Source organism: Monoraphidium neglectum, assembly GCF_000611645.1.
Source record: "Monoraphidium neglectum strain SAG 48.87 unplaced genomic scaffold scaffold00516, whole genome shotgun sequence".
NCBI lineage: Eukaryota > Viridiplantae > Chlorophyta > Chlorophyceae > Sphaeropleales > Selenastraceae > Monoraphidium > Monoraphidium neglectum.
Window position 1 is genome coordinate 8041 of NW_014013112.1, and position 17722 is coordinate 25762.

Genomic DNA, 17722 nt, shown 5'->3' on the forward strand with positions numbered 1-17722 from the left:
CTGCCTTGACCACCCTGCCCCCACCCCTGACCCTGCACCCCTGCGCACTTGGGCCACCCCCTCCCGCCAGTGGTGTACCCGCACAAGTCCAACCGCGAGGTCGGGGACCACATCCGCGCCAGCATAGAGCCCCTGCTGCGCCGCCACCTGGTCGACGCCGCCATCAGCGGGGTGGGTGGCAGCGAGGGGTCGCGCGCAGTGCTGCATGTGGGTGGCTGGGTCAGCATGCATGCCTGCATGCGGGATGGGAGGTAGAGAGTACGTGTGTGTGTGTGTCCGCGCGAGGCCAAGTTGGCGGCACACGCAGTCAAGTCGGTCACCCCGCGCCGTCCGCGGTGGCTCATTCGTCCTGCTGCTGTCGCGGCCGACCACGCGCAGCACGTGCACAGCTACTACCGCACCTGCCCCGCCTACGACGGGGACTGCACCACCGGGGGCAGCGACGGCGGCCCCGCCGCCGGCACCAACATCGCGGCCAATCCCGGCATGCCCGGCCGCAGCGGCGGCGGCGGCGGCGGCGACGGCGGCCACGGCACGGTTCACATCATAGTGGGTTCTGCGGGCCACGAGCTGTCGGCTCTGGAGGAGGGGCAGGAGGGCTGGCTGGTGGCGGCGCGGCAGGCCTGGGGGTACTCCCGGTTCACCGTCGAGTCGGATGCGCGCATGACGGTGGAGTTTGTGGCGTCAGAATCTGGGCTTGTGCTGGACTCATTCGAGCTCGCAGCGAGTGACGCCCGGCTGCGGGGCGCCTGCCCTACTGCGGCTGCGCCCCATGCGCAGCGCGCAGGCGCCCCGGCGAGCTGAGGGCGGGGTCGCCGCCGGTGAGCTCAGCATGCGCGCTGTGTCAAGGGGCTGAGCGCATCGGCATGTCTTATTCGCGGGCCGAGCGCTGTGTGGCACGAGTTGACGAGAGTTTTCCCCATTTAAACGAGCGAGATGTCAGATGTGTGCTGAAAGCATCTCAACATGAGAAATGATGATTGTGAGTGCGTGTCTGATTCTATCTGGTCCTGCCATTCTTCTCGCCCCTGTGTCAGCCGGTCTGCTGCATTTGCCAACAGTACGCACACGCAGGGCGTTGCTTTCCCTGTAGAGAGGTCCGGCACAGCCACTTGGCTGCCCCCACTCCCCCCTCATGGCGGGTGAGCGCTTGCTTCCCCTAATGTTGAGGGTTGAAGCGCCGTCTCTGGGCCCACTGCTGCCCTCGGTGTCCCAGACGTATTCCTGCCTTCCGCTGCAACAACAGCCGGCGGGGAGGCTGGTTTTCCACCTTGTTTCTCCCCCTGTACATGCCCTTGCTGCTGTGCTGCAGTGCAATCAGGACCACACACAGCACAGTAACATCCATCGACTGCCACGCCTTGCAAATTCCACTTCTGACCGCACCGTTGTAAGCGACTTTTGAAAACAGGCACAGCTGCAGCCAATCAGACCGTTTGCCTGATACTTCCTTGCCACGGCAAGGTCAGCATGCACGAGCGGCATTGAATACTAAGAATCAGGCACGGTCCCAACACCAGGATGGCATAACTACGCAGCGGTGCCGGTATCGCACCCAGCAGGCTCAACAGCCCCCATGCCGGCAAACACGCTCGTGAACGCTTGACGCAGCGTTGATGACTGGCGGAGCGCGCTGCCATCGCCACCCGTGCTGCCGCAGCTGCTCGCGCTTCCGGCTGCCGCTGGCGGCCGCCCGCGCCACCCGCTCGCGCCGCCCTCCACCGCTGGGCCGATCTCTCCGTTGACAAAGCAGCCCGCAAACGCGGCGCCCCGCGGGCATGCCTCCAACACGTGCCCCGACTCCACGGCCGGCCGCCCAAACAGCCTTGAGCCGCGCCCATTGCAGCTGAGGGCGAGCAGCAGCAGCGGGCCCGCGCAGGCGCCTGCGGCGGCCGCGGCGGCGGTGGCCGCGGCGGCGCAGCCGTCCGTGTCGGGCGCTTGGTGCAGGCAGCCGGCGAGGCGAGGCAGCTGGCGGCTCAGAATGTTCTCGCTGGCCTGGGGGGGTTTTGTGCGGGGCGGGGGCAGGAGGTGGGGCGGTAAGCGCCAGGTGCACGGTGCTGGTAATGGGGGCACCTCGCACTTACGGGGCAGGCGGGTTTGGACCTAGCCGTCAGCATGTGCCCAGCAATTCTTGCAGAAGGGTGGAGGATAGACCGCGGCGTAGGCTGTGCTGCTGTGGGCTCGGCAGTATGCCTCTGTCCCCCCACTCTCCACGCAGCAAGGCAGGCAGGCCGCGCATCACGCTCCCCGCAACCCTGCCCCGCCCACCTCTCCGCTCCACTCCAGGTTTTGCATGCACAGGGTTCCTCCGCCCCCGTCGCCACCGGCCCCGCCCCCCAGCATCGTCGCAACCTCTCCCAGCGCCTCGGGCCCCATGGAGGCCGCGTCCAGGCCGACCCTCACGCCGTGGCCCAGGCCGCCCCCACCAAACTGGGACAGCATGACGCCGTCGGGCTGCAGCACGACCAGCTGGCAACGAGGGGGCGAGACGAAGAGGGGCCATAGGAAAGATCGTGTCGGGGCGCAACCGAGGTGGCAGGGCGGAAGGCTGCCTTGGGCAGTGTGGCATGTTTGCATGTTTGCATGTGTGCGTCGCGGAAACAGCATGCTGCGCAAGGCAGCCAGTAGCAGCATGCCCCGGGTGAGAAGTGTGGCAGAGTTGGCCAAGGCTGGGGGCGGAGTGTGGCGCGCGGCTGCTGACATCCCTTGACGGCTCTCACCTTGCGCCCAGGGTCATCGCTCGCGGCAGGCTGCTGCGGCGCCCCGGCCGGCAGCCGCCACAGCCCGATCGGCTGCTCTGCAGATATTCCGGAGTACAACTCGACTAACCCGCGGCTCAGGCCGTCCGCCAGCAACTCAGGAGCGGCCTCGGCAAACCCTGCGGTCTCCTCAGCAGTGGGTGGCGGCAGCTCTCGCGCGGCCGAGGTTATGAAGATCGTCTGTGACTCGTCGTCGTCGAGCTGGGGGACGCGGCTGGCATGGACGGCCGAGACGGCGAAAACAGGGTTGTCTTCCCCTCGGAGGCCCTGAACAGACATCGCGGCTGCGGCAGGCGGCGGGGTAGGGTAGGAAGGGCCCATGGTGGCGTCGCCAACGCCGTCGCCGCCGTCCTCCTCGGCCGGCCCGACCGGCTCTCTTTGGAGCTGCGCAGCACGGCTGCTGCGCCAGCCGGCGTGCTGGCCGCGGCCGCCCAGCGAGCAGATCGCGAGGCCGGCGTATTGGAGCGCGGGGCCGGCCTGGATAGGCAGCATGCCTGTCCCGCGCACAATGAAGGGCCCGCCGGCGTGGCTGGCAGTGAGGCCGCCCACCACAGGGCATGTGCCCTGCGCGGACGAGGGCGGGGCCCGTGCTGAGAGTCAGCAGGGCATGTCAGCGGCAATGCAAGTGGCGCGCGAGTCGTTCGAGGTCGTGAGGAGGAACACAAGCGAGTAAGGAGCCAACACCGATTCCGGCCGTAGTTGCGGGCATGTGACCAGAAACTCAATCATGCGACGCCGATTGCGAAGCTGCCCTTCACCAGGTGCTCGGCGATCCAGTCCAAGGCCATATCAGCAACCTCGACCCCCGTCTGCGTTGGATTCACAAACAACAGGACCAGCTCTGGCCGCAGGCTGTCTGGCTCCTGTGGCTGCTGTTGTCCTTGCTGGTGCTGCGCGGCTGCGTCACTCTTCTCCGCGCCCCCTGCTGCAGCTGCTGCTGCGGCGGCTGCCGCGTCCATGACAACCGCCGCGTCGACCTCCATTCCATCGTCGCTGCTGCCACCACCGCCACCGCCGCCCTGCCTGGTCTTTTCACTGTCCCCTGCCGCCGCCCCGCTGCCAGGCAGCTCCGCCGCCGCCTCTGCCGCCCCTCCAGCTGCCCGATGCCGCTCGAGCTCCTGCCGCCGCCACTCCTGCTGCTGCCGCCGCCGCGCGGCGGCGGCCTGCCGCTGCGCCGTGAGCATGTAGGCGCCGAAAGCGAGCTGCTCCTCCAGCTGGGGGAAGGGCGTCGCCGACAGCGGCAGCGGCATCTTGGAGTGGAAGCCCCGGGGTTTGGGCGGCTGGGAGCCTGAAATCGGCGTATACAGAGTTGGCATCGTTGAGGTCAAGGGCACAGGGATCTTGGTATGTTTTGCTGCCGCACTTCAGGCGGCTGCGGGCGGCTGCGCGTGCCTGCGGGTGGCAGCCTGCGGGGGCAGGGCGATGGCAGCTTCTAATGCTGCCGCGACATCCAGGCTCCTCCACCGCTGCAGCACGCACCTGCGAACGTCATGGCGACGGCGCCGGGCATGCGGCCGAGCACGACCGTCACGGCGCCCGATATCCGTCCGCGGCGCTCCCGGCCCCATGCCTCGAAATCCGACGGCTGCCCGTGGGCGTCCACACCCATCACCCCCTCAGCCCAGCAGCCCACCACTGCAACCTCCTGCATGATGAGATGTGATGGGTTTCCGGCGGCTGGATTCACAAGCCGGGTGATGCAAGTGGGTGCTCGCAACGTGGCAGGTTCACCGCTCGTAACATGGCGGGTTCCCCATTTGCAACGTGGCCGGTCGGTGCTGGCCATACACCACCTAGACGCATCCAGGCTCGCTCCGTGCACGAGTCTGCAAGGGGATCCAGGGGCGGGGCTGCAGACGCATTGGTAGGGGAGCGGCGTAGTCGGCTGACGTGGCGCTCGCTGAGCGGCCCAGCTCACCAACCCCAGCGCCTGCACAAGGAGCCGCGCCGCGTCGTCCTCCGCAGTCCGCCGCCCGTCCACCGGCTTATCCAAGAAGCGGCCCGCCACGAATATCACGGCGAAGTCGCAGGCACCCAGCAGGCCCTCCTTGGCGCGGTGCGTCGCGGCGCGGACGGCGGCCGCGAGGTCCGGGTCCGCTTGCAGGGCAGAGCTGTATGTGGTCCTGTCGGCCAGCACGCGCTGGTTGTGTAGGGTTTGTGTCAGGGGCGGAAGCAAGGGCGCGGGGTCAAGCCAGGGGAGCAGGGGAAGGTTTCAATGAAAGGGTGCGCGTGCGCTTGTGAGAGTTGGCACTGAGCTGCGGCGGGGGAGACAGCGCGCGGCGGAGGCGGGAGAAAGCTCCTGCAACCACACCTTCAGGGTCGCCAGGCGGCGGCACGCCACCGCTGCTGCGCACAGGCCGCCGCAGCCGGCGCCTGCCAAGCACCTAAGCAGAATTTCATCTTGCAAGCCAAGCAGCTGCGAGTGATCGTGCTGCATCGATGCACTCGCTCTTGCCCCAGCTCAAGCAGAGCAGCTGCGCGACGTGGCGCCGTGCGGCGGGCTGCCGATGCCTGGGCTGCAGGCTACGCTGCCAATTACACTTCAAACGTGAATTCCTTCTGGAAACAGTAAGCCCTTGATCTCGTATACGTACAGTACAGCCGATCAAGCTCACTGAGATCGCTGTGGTTGCGCATTGACGCTGCAGAAGTTTGTATTTACAGCATTTACTGAAGTAACTGCCTAGATCCGTGCGACCACCTCGCAACAATGACCCTGGAGACTGAGGTCTCTGCTGAAGTACGGCATGATGCACAAAGCTTGTGGTGCCAAACTGGTTGATGTGGCTACATCGGAAATGGGGCCTTGGCGTAGAGTCAATGGAGTTGGATTGCACGTACTTGGTTGCGGCTACAAGGTTGCATACCCGACGGCAGGACAGTTGCCAACCGACTTGCAGTTACCAACTGACTTTCATTGGATCACAAAGCGCTTGCTGCTGCGTGTGCCCAGCAATACACTATAATGGTATGTGACTATTTCTCGTTGACAAACCGGCACTGAACGCATTGTATTCACCCATTTTAATTTTGTAGGGCCGTTCTCATCACTCGTGCTCTCTCAAAGCCAGCCACCCTGCCTGGTGTGCGCACAAGAGCACAACTCGAGGTGGCCAAGGAGGCAGGACCAGTTCTGTGACCAGCCACCACATTGAGATTTACACCAGGACTCCTGTGTAGATCCACCAAGCATGATTGCCTAGCTCTTGGTGTCTGGAAGCTGCCCCAACAACGCATCAAGCAAGCTGATCCTTTCGTCCCCCAACGCCCCTGGCGTCGTAGCCGTCTCCGCCTCATCGCCTGCCACAGCCCGCCTGGGCGGCGTCTTTCCACCACCACAGCTGGCGCCACCCTGTTGGGCTCCTGGATCATGCTCAGGGCCCTGCGGCAGCCCCACAAAGCCTGGGAGGGGCTGCGGCTTTACCCCGGGAGCCGCCGTGCTGCTGCTCTCACTGCCGTCCAGCCTGTCCAGCTCCATCTCGCGCGCCTGCAGGCGGTCGGTCTCAATTTTGAAGCGCCGCGCCATCTCCTTGAGCGCTTCAAGCTGCTTGTCTGCAGCCGCTCGCTCCTGTGGGTGCAGGGGGTGTGGGTGCAGGGGGTGGCAAGGAAAACCAGGGCTTTGCGGAAGGACATAGCAGGAATTGGACTTGAGCAATGGGGGCCAGTCTGGCAAGGCAGCCGGAAGTGATGCAGCTACTAACATGTATGATCGGGGTGTCACCCTTGATGTCCAGGCGGCCTAGCAGCGGCACGCTGCCAGCTGCATGCCTCTCCTATCCCACCTGGAACAGGCTGCCAGACACGCCCATCTCATAGCCCTCGCTGTGGACGAGGCCACAGCACCCCACGCGTGCACCAGTGCAAGCCCTCACCTGCCGGAACACCTCCAGGCGGTAGCGGGAACACAGGGAGAAGACCGCCGCACTCGCCAGTGAACCTGACAGGCTGGCTGCCAGGTTACCCGTTGCCGCGAACGCCAGGCTGAGGGCCGCCGTGGCAAAGACAGCTCGCGCTGCCACAACCGCCTCCCCTGCAGCGACCGCACTGAGGGCCGTCGGGATGCGAGTCACATTCAGGCCGCCGTCGCCAGCGCCCGTACCCTGGGGCTGCATGGGCCCGGCACTTGGCGGCCGCATCGGTAGCCGACCCCGGTCGGCGGTTTGCTGCTGCTGCTGCTGCTGCTGCTGCTGCTGCTGCTGCTGCTGCTGCTGCTGCTGTTGCTGCTGCTGCTGTTGCTGCTGCTGTTGCTGCGGACTGCTGCTACCTGATTTGCTGGCGCCCCCTTCGCTGCTCTTGGTCGCTAACATCCCCATGCCTCCATCTGCTTCGTCCCGCTTCTTTCCAAAGGAGGCAGAAGGTCCGTTGGCAGCTTCCTGCTCCTTGCTTTGCTGCTGCTGCTGCTGCTGCTGCTGCTGCTGCTTCAGATCCTTGCGGCGCTTCATCTTCTCTGCCAGCTGCCGCAGCTCCTGGACCATGCTGCCCCGCCCCACGCGCTGTACGCGCCCAACAGAGGCGGCCACAGACGCAGTAACAACCAGCGCGGCTGCGAGGCAGGTGCCAGCTGCGACCGTGCTGAGGGCATATGGTCCTACATTGGATGGGGGAAGGGCAAGGTGGCAGCAACGAGTGAGCATTCAGAGAGATGGCAGGCAGGGAGGGAAGCTTGATCGACATGACATGCAGTTCGCAACCGGCAAAGCTGTCACCCACAGCTTTCAAGGCCCTCTTGGCTGCCTCACCAATGTGCAGCACGTCGTCAGCGCCCGCCTCAAAAAGCCGGTCTGCCAGCCACCTGCCGGATGCCTGCAACAGCCAAGCGCGCCACAGCATCTCGCTGGCAATGCACTCTGTCGCAGTCGCCGCCGCCTCGGCTGCAAGCGGTAGCCGGGCGGCAGCCGCTGGGTTTGCTGAGGCGAGCTGGCCCTGCGCCACAAAAAATGCGTTGCGCAGCGGCTCAACCAGGCTCCACCATGGCCCTGAGGTTGCGGACCCGCCACGGACGCTGCTGCTGCCGTCGCTGCTCTTGGATCCACTGTCGCTGATTCTGCCAGCAGGCGAACTGCTTTCAACGCCGCCCGTGCCGCTGTCGGCTGCACCTGGGGCAACCGTGCCGCCGCCAGCCTTGCCTCTGCTGGCCTGCTCCCTGCGCCGCAGCTCCTCCTCCATTTTGTTCAGCTTCCGCTCGGCGGCCTGCTGCAGGCGGTCAAGCAGGCCGACCTCGCCCGTCCGATGGGTGGGCAGCAGCACGGCTGCGTCGAGCAGCATGACAGGCGCGGCGAGGGCCACCCCCACCGCAACGTCGCGCACGTCCCAGTGGGCGTGACCAAACACGTCCACGCCGCAAAGCGCGCTGAGCAGCGTGGCAGCGGTGCCGGTTATGCCCGCGAAGGTCACGAGACCCAGAAGGGTGTCTTCAGCGCTGCGGCGGCGGGGCGGCCTCCCTCCGCCACCAGGGCCTCGGCTGCCCCAGCCGCTACCGTCACCGCCTCGCTTGCTCGGACTCTCGGCATTCCCAGAGTCTTCGCGCCGCGATTGCGCCAGCCCGGCTCCCGGCAACCCCTTGGGCTGCGGGGGCGCATCACGAAGTGGCTTCAATGCTGCGGGGACCAGGCGCAGGATCCCCATCCGCCGCACTCCCGCACGCAGGTGATGGCATGCCGCGGGATGCAGCCACCGCTGGCCCTGCGTGTGTTTTGAAATGAAGTGCAGATTATGAAAGATTTTTCCTCGTATGAGGGCTTGGAACACTCCTGCCGGCACAAGATGGAAAGAGCACACCCTTCCGTACCTGGCCACTGCATGGGGGCGCAGAGCAGCGCATGAAGCTCTTCTTAGCTGGATAAATCTATATGAGAAGGAGCAGGCGCAGCGTGCTCATAGCTGTACGGAGTGCAGACCAGTCCTGCACTGCTGATCTCAGGCTGTTTTGTTTATGGGTGATGTTGCTTGCAACAAGAATCAATTGACAGGCAGACAACCTCCAGGTCTGGACGGAGAAATGGCTGGAGCATGCGGAGTGGTCTTCATTCGCATGACGATGTGGAGCACAACAGCCCACCGTGCCAGGCTCTGGCTGTTGCCCCGCTTTTACATGCTGCTCGTGCGGCAGGGCGATTTATCTCAGAAAAAAAATGCATTGCTGGAAAGTAGGAAGCAAAAGCAAACATCATATATCTGCCGGCATCCTCATTGCGACCCCCACGACCTCTCAGCGTGGGGCCCCATGCCTGCCTTGGCGCATAGCGCAGCCAACCCCACATCACCAGTGCTGGCCCTAATTCCGCCCGCCTCGCACGACTCTCCCCCAGCACCCTCGAGGCTCCCCTGCCCCAGCAGTGCGCCGGTGAGCATCTCACTGCACACGCTGCTGAGCTGGCGCCTGATCGCCACCATGCGCTCGACCAGCTGGTGCTGCAGTACAGCTTCGCCGCCCAGACCCCCGCCACTGCCACTGTCACCCGCCGAGGCACCCACACCCGAGGCCTCCACCGCCCCGACCCCCTCGGCTGCGCGCGTGCCGGCCGCCGCCAGAGCCGCCGCGTCGGCGGCCACGGCTGCCGCGGTCAACACGTCGCCAGGGGCGGGACCACCTGCAGCCTGCTGGCCTGTCAGGCGGGGGATGAGGTCCTGCAGCAGCTGCACCTTGCAGCTCAGCTGTGCGTGCACCTCAGAAAGCCCAGCAAGTGCCTCACGCCGCGTGCGGCAGCGATCTGCCGCCTGGTCATCTGGCTTTCCGCCGGCGATCTGCCAGCCTGCGGAAGTAGTGTGCCCGAATTGCATGGGTGCACTGGCCAGACCCGACACGCGCTCCCGACATGGCTGCTGCGGGTGGCTGGCCGTTTGCTGAAAGGATGGCTCCTCCATGGTAGTGGAAACGCGGCCTGCTGAGCGAGTGCCGCTTGCAGCTGCCTCGGCTGCCTTGAATGCTGCACTGCGTCGCATCGATGGCTCCCACGGCCCCGGCCTGGGGCTGATGATGTTGCTGGATGCGTGCACCGGCGCCGTCGGGAATCTGGCGAAGGGCGCAGCCGACTTTAAGCCGCTTCCTGGGCTGCCGCTGCCTGCGGTGAGCGCGGGAGGTTGGCGTTCCTGACTCGCTGGGCCTCGAGGCAGTTGGCAGCCGCCCGCATCCTGCTGGAGGGACCCTGCACCCCTTTTGCAGCGATGGATGAGGCTGCTGTTGGCGTCGTTGCCTGGGTCATCACTGCTCTCATGGCTACGCGCTCCCAAGCTTTCACGGCGCGTCGCACGCCAGGGGCAACCCTCCAGGCCGTCTGAAGCTCCCAGGTCTGAGAGGCTCTCGCTGCTGCTGGGGGTGTCCCCGCCTCCACTGCTGCCACCGTCCAGAGAGGCCATGAGCCCAGCAACCCAGGCGGGCAGCGCCCCGCGCCCACATTGGTGCTGAAGCTGACGATGATGCCGACGCTGTTGCGGCTGCTGATGAGAATCAAATTGCCGCTGTCGGCCCGCCTCGTCCCCCTGGTGCTGAGAGTGTAAGTATGGTTGCTCCTGCTGCTGCTGCTGCTGCTGCTGCTGCTGCTGCTCCTGCTCCTGCTTTTGCTGTGAATGTGGTGTTTCTCTATGATCGATGCCAAAACGCACAGCCGGGGACCGCTGTATGCCTGCCCGTAGTGGTGCAGTCTGTTCCTGCTCCTGCTCCTGCTCCTGCTCCTGCTCCTGCTCCTGCTCCTGCTCCTGCTCCTGCTCCTGCTCCTGCTCCTGCTGTTGCTGCCGCCGCTGCGCCCAGTGCCAATAGTTGCGCTGCCCGTGCCCTTCCTCCTGCAATCCCTCCTGCTCTTCCTCCGTCCCCTGCCGCTGATACGCGAGTGGAGAGAAACCTGGTGACGATTGTGCGCACCCCTGGCCCGTGGGCAAGGCGTTGCTGCACTCACCCACGCGCTGGTGGCGTTGCGATGACATCAGACAGCCCTTGCTGGCACCTGCAGGACCATACCATGGCGAGCAGGATTCTGCACTGGTCAACGGGCTGCATGATCGTGGGCCTGGTATGGGTGCAGCTGCTGGTGCCGCCGCAGCGCCTGCAGCGCTGGCGGTGAACGCCGCAGCCGCTGTCTCAAACAACCCCACTGCAAGTGTACTCTTGCTCCCGCTGCTGCTGTTGCGTTGGCTGGCGCCATCAAGCTGCAGCCCTGTGCTGGCCGCGCTGCTGGTCGGCTGCGGCTCTGCACTGTGTGAGCGGCTGCTGCCGCTTTTGCAGCAGGGGGCCGCCTCAGACCTCGCGACGAATCCACCCTGTGCATGCGCTGTGATACAGTTTTGCTGTTCTTGTGAGGGGCCAACACGGATGCTCTCGTCCAGGCCAGCATTCCTTCGTACGGATGAAAGACAGAAGATGACAAACATTTTGTGTCACACGAGTAGAGGAGCGGAGCACAAGACTCCAAGCAACACCATTACGACCACGGCTGATGTGCAAAGCACACATTAAGGCACAATGACCGCCAGGCGGCCCTTACCTGAGCAAGGCCACCAGGCCGTCGCGCTCTGCCTGCAGCTGGCGCCGCGCCTGAACCTCCTGCTTCAGCTGAAACCCCAGGAGGAGGTTCTCACGGTGGAGCTGGGCCAGGCGCCGGTCGCGTGGCGGGGACAGCTGCTGGTGCGCGTCATATAAGCAGGTCACACCACAGACCCCAAAGCAGTGGTTGGATCAGTGGACGGTGGTTGGAAGGCAACGGGTTATGGCTGTCCGCATGCACTGGGCCCGTGCTCCCTCCCACGTCGATGATATGGCACCCACAACTTTTGACCTGCACCTGCGCTCCAAGCCGAGCCTCGAGGTCCTGGATGTGCAGCGCCGTGTGAGAGCGCTCTCTCCTATAGCAATCACGCAACTGCGCGACAAAGATCAGTTCACCAGCCATGTGTGTCAGGACCTGCCTGCACAGATGTGCTGCAACGCAGTCCTACTGTCGTGCGTGCGTTCGAGCGTCACCTGCGCCAGGTAGCTCTGGGCGCCTGCAGCATCCAGCAAGAGTAGACTGGCCTCCTCCATTTGATATCCAGGTGGTACAGCGCCCGTAGGCACGGCGCGGTCAAAGCGCGCTCCCAAGATCACAGGAGGGGGGACTTCAAACGAGATGACCGATTGTCACAGGCCCCTTGTCAAACATGATGTAACGGAGCGAGCGCGTATGAGCCTAGCAGATGTCTCTCGGTGATCTGCCGCGTTTGCATCTTTATGCTGATCAATTGCAGACTTTTGCAGGCGCATTGAAATCCTTATTGTGTCTGCAGACAAACCTGGCGTGCGTCGGCCCCTGAGCTGGGCAAAGGCTGCGGCTGCCGCCACATCAACCACTGCCCCCGCCCTCGTGGCCGTGGTGTACGCATGCGGCTGGTTGTAATCACCCCGGAGGCGATGCAGCCCGGCGAGCCCGCAGTTGCACGTCAAATGATGCAGCGCGGCCTGCAGACGTTGCACCTCCGCAAGCCGGGCGCGACGCGTGCGCAGCTGGCCGAGTACCTGTCCGAGCTCGGCGCCCCCTGGGCGACGCGCATCATGCTGCACTCCCACCACGACCTGGCATTTGATTTTCAAGTCAAGGTGCGCGTGCTGCTCACAAGAGGTTGACTGCATCAGCAAAAAAATTGATCTCACGCGTCATAAGATCACTGGGGAGGTTGGTCCAGGCTGCCCCCACCTACCTGCATGGCTGCACATGGTCTACAGTGCTCACAGCTCATCCACCAGGCGAAAGCAACGCCCCTAACCCAGCAAAAGTCGACGTCCCTCTGCTATTCGCTGGCCCCGACATGCCCCACCAACTCGCAGGGGCTGCACTACCGCGAGGCTGACGTCCCACCAGCGGCGCCGCCCCTCCAGCCACCCCCGCAGCCGGGCCTGCTGCAATCAACATCATTCCACACTCTTGAACAGGCTGCACGCCCGTGGGGTCGTGCACTCAGCTATGCGTTCCTGTCTCCGGTGTTTGACAGCATCAGCAAGCAGGGATATAAAGCGGCGGGCTTTGACGAGGCAGCGGTCCTGGCGACAGCCACGCAGATGGGCGCTCCACAGCTCGTGGCGCTCGGAGGCGTGACCGCTGGCAACTTAGTTACTGTGCAGCGCATGGGCTTTGTGGGGGCGGCCGTGCTCGGCGGGGTGTGGGCTTCAGCCGACCCAGTGGCGGCTGTGGACGAGCTTCTGCGTGCGTGCGAGCAGCTTCACATGCTGGAGCCGGGGGGGATAGGCAATGCTGTTGGGTGATCCATGTATTCAGTTTTGCTCTCATTTTGTAAGTTGGGCAAACCCCTGTGCACAAAAGCGATGCCCAAAAATGGTTGGACTCACAATTTCAAAGCATGATGTTGTGGCTGAATGTGTCAAGGTAATCGGGGCTGGTGCGATGACGGGAGGCCGGTGAAGCTGAAGTGTGGCAATCACGCCGTGACTTTTGCATCATGAATGCTGCAACATATGTCGAAAAGTGCGCTCCCTGATTCATGTCTGTCGGCATCTGCTGCGCTTGCAGGGGCCCACTGCCATCACCGCACTCGCCTGGGTCGAATGTTGCACGAATACTGGGGCCTTGTAAATCAGAATGGAGCTGTAGGCCCATCCGTATGGGGGCTGGCATGCATATCTTGGTGACATGTTGCCATATTCCGTCTCTCCCAGCCCCTTTGTCCTTCTAGACGCTCGGAGTCTGAGGCAGCAGCACGGGGCTCAGGTGCCAGGGTTGGGCGAGGTGGCAGCGACATGGCTTGCTGGAGCTGCAGGCTGTCCTTTTGCCGCACACTTGCACGCAAATGTGTCTACAGTCCATCTTTACCGAAGGTCACACCACCCAGACTGCAAGATTCATACAGTGCAGAGACTGGAGCAGCAGATCGGACATCGGAGCCATTGAGATCACACAGCTGAAGATATTTTTATTATGTGAGCTTGGCGGTGCAGCTCAGCAGCTCAAGACCTTCTTGACAGAGGACGCGGGGAGCCATGGACCTGGTGTTCAGGACGCTGCGAGGCAGCATCGAACTGCACGGGCTCATGGATAGCATGTCGATTAGCGACGTGAAGCAGTTGCTGCACCAAAATCACAAGGAGGAGCCCCTGGCGGTGCCCGACCCCAAACTGCAGCGGCTGGTGCGGAGCCCCGTGCCGGCGCCGTGCATGCAGCTTGCCCGCCTGCCCCAGCCTGCAGGCCCCTCTGCCTGCCCCGGACCGTGGCTCGAACAGTACAAGGCTAAGGTTTCGCCACTATAGTATGCTGTCAGTGTGCTGAGGGACGTGCTGATGCGTTTTTGCTGCCCTCGTTGCTGCATTCCTCTGCATCAGGTGTACAAGGGTCGTGTGCTTCGTGATGGCGCCGCGTCGCTCGCTGACGCGGGCCTTTCAGACGGCGATGTGCTTGTGCTGCTGCTGCCGTCCAAGCTGCCACCTCCCCCGGAGCCCGTGACCACGCCGGTGAGCCGCTGGCGTTTGCGATGCCGTGAGCGCAACACTGCCTTGCGTGCGCCGCTCAATCCAATGAAGCCACTCACCTCTCCCTTCCTGCCTGCCCCTGAGTTTCCCTCTCTTTGTCACACACAATCTTCAAGGCGCCCAACGGGGCCACTATCCGCGCCGCCCTCGTCGAGGAAGCACGGGCCCGCGGCCTCGACCCTGCGTCTCTCGTGGACCGCGCCGCTCCTGGCCGCTCGCGCCGCGGCGGCGGCCTGGCGCTGAACCTGCCTGCGGACCTGCTGCACATGGACCCCCGCGTGCTGCAGCTTTTGCAGCAGGCGCTCGATGGCGGCGCTTTGCTGGGCGCAGCAGATCCCCAGGAGCTCGCAGCAGCTGCGGCCGCTGCCGCTGGCGCCGGCGCGGGGGAGGGCGAGTACGAGCTGGAGGATGTGGTGCCGCCAGAGCCGCCCGCCGCCGCAGTGGAGCAGCTGTCGGACATGGGGTTCTCGGGGCTGGTGGCGCGCAAGGCGCTGCTGCTCAGCCGTAACAACGTCGACCTTGCGCTTGAGTGGCTATTGCAGCATGCAGAGGAGCCGGGCGCTGCGGAACCTCCGACGCAGGAGCAGCTGCGGTCGGTGTGGGGTACGCGGCGCCGCAGGCGCGTACCAGCAACAGGCGCAGCTGCGGCCGCAGCTGCTGCTGCTGCTGCTGCGGCGGCGGCGGTGGGTGGTGCAGGTGTGCCAGGTGTGCATTCGTCAGCTGGAGACGTCACACTGTCTGCACCCGCTTCCGGCGCAGGCCCCTCCGGCGTGGCAGCGCCCTCTAGTGCTGCGCACAGCGCGCCCCGCGCAGGTGACGGGGTAGCCCTTGCAGGCCGGGGCCCACTACCTCCGCCACCACCCCTGCGCGTGGATCAGGCTGCTGTGTCCCACCTGGTGGAGATGGGCTTCTCTGCCGATGCCGCAACACGCGCGCTGCGGCGCTATGGCGGCAGCCTTGATTTGGCGGTCGCGCATCTGCTGAGCACACCCCCTACCGATGACGATGGAGTCAACGGCGGCCGTGGTGCGGGTGCGGCTCATGTGGAGCATGGGCACCCGGCGCTTGCAGATGCGGCAGCAGCAGGCGCAGGCCCTAGCCAGGCTCAGCAGCGACAGCAGCAGCAGCAGCAGCAGCAGCAGCAGCCTCAGCAACAGCAGCAGCCTGAGGGAGGCAGTGCACGTTTTGCCTTCGCGCAGCAGCAGCTGCAGGCAACGCAACAGGCCCAGCCGTTGGAGCCTGGCGGCGACGGCGACATGCTGATGGCGGATGCATCACCGCGCATGGGTGATGTTGGTGCGTCGCTGGTTCAGTCGGGTGCGTTGGCTCAGGCCAGCACAGCGACAAGTGCGCAGCAGCAGCAGCAGCAGCAGCAACAGCAGCAGCAGCAACAGCAGCGTGAGGTTGAACATGAAGAGGTGATGATGGACGCAGAAGAGGGCATTGGCATGGGGGTGAGCGGTTGCTTGTCCGTTCATCTTTCCGCAGTTGGGATGCATGTTGCCACCTATGGCTGTCCAGGGCTGTATGCTTGACTTGCGGGACTGATGCATTGCTGCCGCGCATGCACCCTCGTATTATATCTGGACCCTTGTGGACATGTCAACTCAACACCACCTTGTCCCTCCTCCCCCAGAGTGACGAGTATGAAGAGGGTGTGGAGTGGGTGGAGGAGAGCGGCGAGGGCGGCGAGGAAGAGGAGTTTCTTGACCCGGACGGTGGCGAGGCCATCCAGCAGCTCGGCAACGCTCTCGGCAAGTCTTGCGGGTTTGGTGCTTATAGCCCTCAACTTCTTGGTTGCAAGTCTGGGTCCACCTCTCTGTTGTTTTCATCACCGCATGATTCAACGGTGCTGCAACACATCCTGCGAGGCCGCAACGCAATCACATTGTGGCGAGTGGCAGCCGACGGCCGCCTCGTTCTTCAGGTGGTGGGGAACCCTAGTCACGCTCCCCCACCCTCTGCCGTCATTGTTCAGGGACCCTGGGCAGCATGGACCTGGCTCAGCTGGGAAGCGCCGATATGGAGCAGCTGCTGCAGGGCATCAACATTGACGAGCTCATGGGCAGCCAGCTGTTTCCTGGAGCGGTGGAGCCGGGAACCCTTGGCACCAACGCGCACGACGTGCTGCTGCGCATCATGGAGTCGCCGGGTCTGTTGCACCAAGTGTTGCACGGCGGCGGCGGCGGCGGCACTGGCATTGGCGGCGGCGGCGGACCACCAGGGGCTGTTGCTGCGGGCGGGGTCGCCGGCGCCAGCGCTGGTGCAGGGCAGCAGCAGCAAGGCGCGCCGGCCGGTCAGGGGCTGCCGCAGCAGGGGCCACAGCAGCCCGGGCCGCAGTAGCAGGGGCCGAAACAGCAGGGGCCGCAGCTGGGCACGGGCCAACCACGTCTCGGTTTTCGAAGTGATGAAGGTGCTGGTGGCAGTGCCGATGAGCTATCTCGATGTGTCATTCTATCTCCAGCCCCATATCATGTGATGTAAATGCTTGTTCTGCATAGATCATGAGCTCAACCCTCCTCGGCCTAGGCCGGTAGTGAGGCAGGGGGACAGAGTTGGCCAGGCGTCGGCCTTGGGGTCGGTAAGCACATTATCTGGTTCCCCCGCAGCCGCAGCCTTGCTTGTAGTCCCACAAAGGTAACTGCTCCCCCGCAACCCTTCCCCCAACCTCTAGTCGTACAGGGGATTAGGATTAGGATTAGGATAAGGATTGTTACAGCGTCCCGCGATCGCCCGCTCAGGGAGCCATCCAGGCTCATGAGATTGTACAGTAAAGCACCAGCGTCGTGTGACTGAGACTCAGGTGGCTACCGTGCGCCGTTCAAAGCAGGCGTGCACGAAGGCCCCCAGTGTGTGCTGATCCGGGCTGCACGCAAAGGCGCGCATGCGCGCAAGCGCGGGTGAATTTGCAAACAAGGGCGCAAAGCGCGGCTCGGCCCGCAGGTCCGCACTGGGGAGAGGGCTGCTAGAGGCAAGGTCTGCTAGAGGCAAGGTCCGGCAGAGCTGGTTCCCCGCTGCGAGGCAGCGCAGGCAGCTCTCAGTTGTCGACTTTGAGACGGCGTGGTGTGCCGACGGCGTCGTGGCTCACGTCACACACGCGGCGGGCGGCCAGCGCCCGCGAATGGAGTTCGCCTTGCTGCCCCCACGGACAGCGACATGGCGTGACACAGTGCAGCCCCACATCTCGCGCGCTCTTGCACTGCTCTTTCATTGCACACCCTTGGGCTCCTCGTTTTTCAGCCATACGCCTTTCGCTGCTTGTGTGGGCGCGGCGACGCACTTGAAGCGCGCGGTGCAGCCTGTGTGCCGAGCTACCTGACGCCCACGGCCCTCAAGCTATCGTGGTGCTGACGGGAACGGGCCGGTCCTGTGGCTTAACCGTGGGGGTTTGGAGGGTTTCCCCCCGGTGCCATATCGGCCCTGCTCACGCCCCTTGCGCATGTCGCGCGTTGGGCTCCCTCACACATGGCCACAGCTGACCTGTTAATATCTAGGTTGCACGCAGGTGCTCGGCACC

General features: G+C 64.4%; 3 protein-coding genes across 3 annotated transcripts in view; 2 read left to right on the forward strand and 1 right to left on the reverse strand.

Annotated features, from left to right (window-relative positions):
- Nucleotides 1-804, forward strand: part of MNEG_3909 (hypothetical protein) — a gene marked incomplete at both ends in the record, with an annotated part of 3411 nt that extends 2607 nt beyond the window's left edge. The window contains 2 exons of the mRNA XM_014047612.1: nt 71-171; nt 379-804. Coding sequence (XP_013903066.1) covers nt 71-171; nt 379-804 — 527 coding nt within the window. The remainder of the gene's footprint in view (nt 1-70; nt 172-378) is intronic.
- Nucleotides 805-3484: 2680 nt separating this feature from the next.
- Nucleotides 3485-7234, reverse strand: MNEG_3910 (hypothetical protein; the record flags this gene model as incomplete). Its single annotated transcript, XM_014047613.1, has 5 exons — nt 3485-4047; nt 4239-4404; nt 4678-4899; nt 6184-6327; nt 6632-7234. 5 exons carry the CDS (start codon nt 7232-7234, stop codon nt 3485-3487), a joined length of 1698 nt encoding a protein of 565 aa, XP_013903067.1.
- A 6536-nt stretch (nt 7235-13770) lies between these two features.
- On the forward strand, nt 13771-16548 carry MNEG_3911 (hypothetical protein; the record flags this gene model as incomplete). Its single annotated transcript, XM_014047614.1, has 6 exons — nt 13771-13866; nt 14059-14187; nt 14322-14888; nt 15084-15659; nt 15842-15977; nt 16184-16548. The coding sequence occupies 6 exons, from the start codon at nt 13771-13773 to the stop codon at nt 16546-16548; spliced, it is 1869 nt and encodes a 622-aa protein (XP_013903068.1).
- Between the last annotated feature and the right edge of the window lie 1174 nt (nt 16549-17722).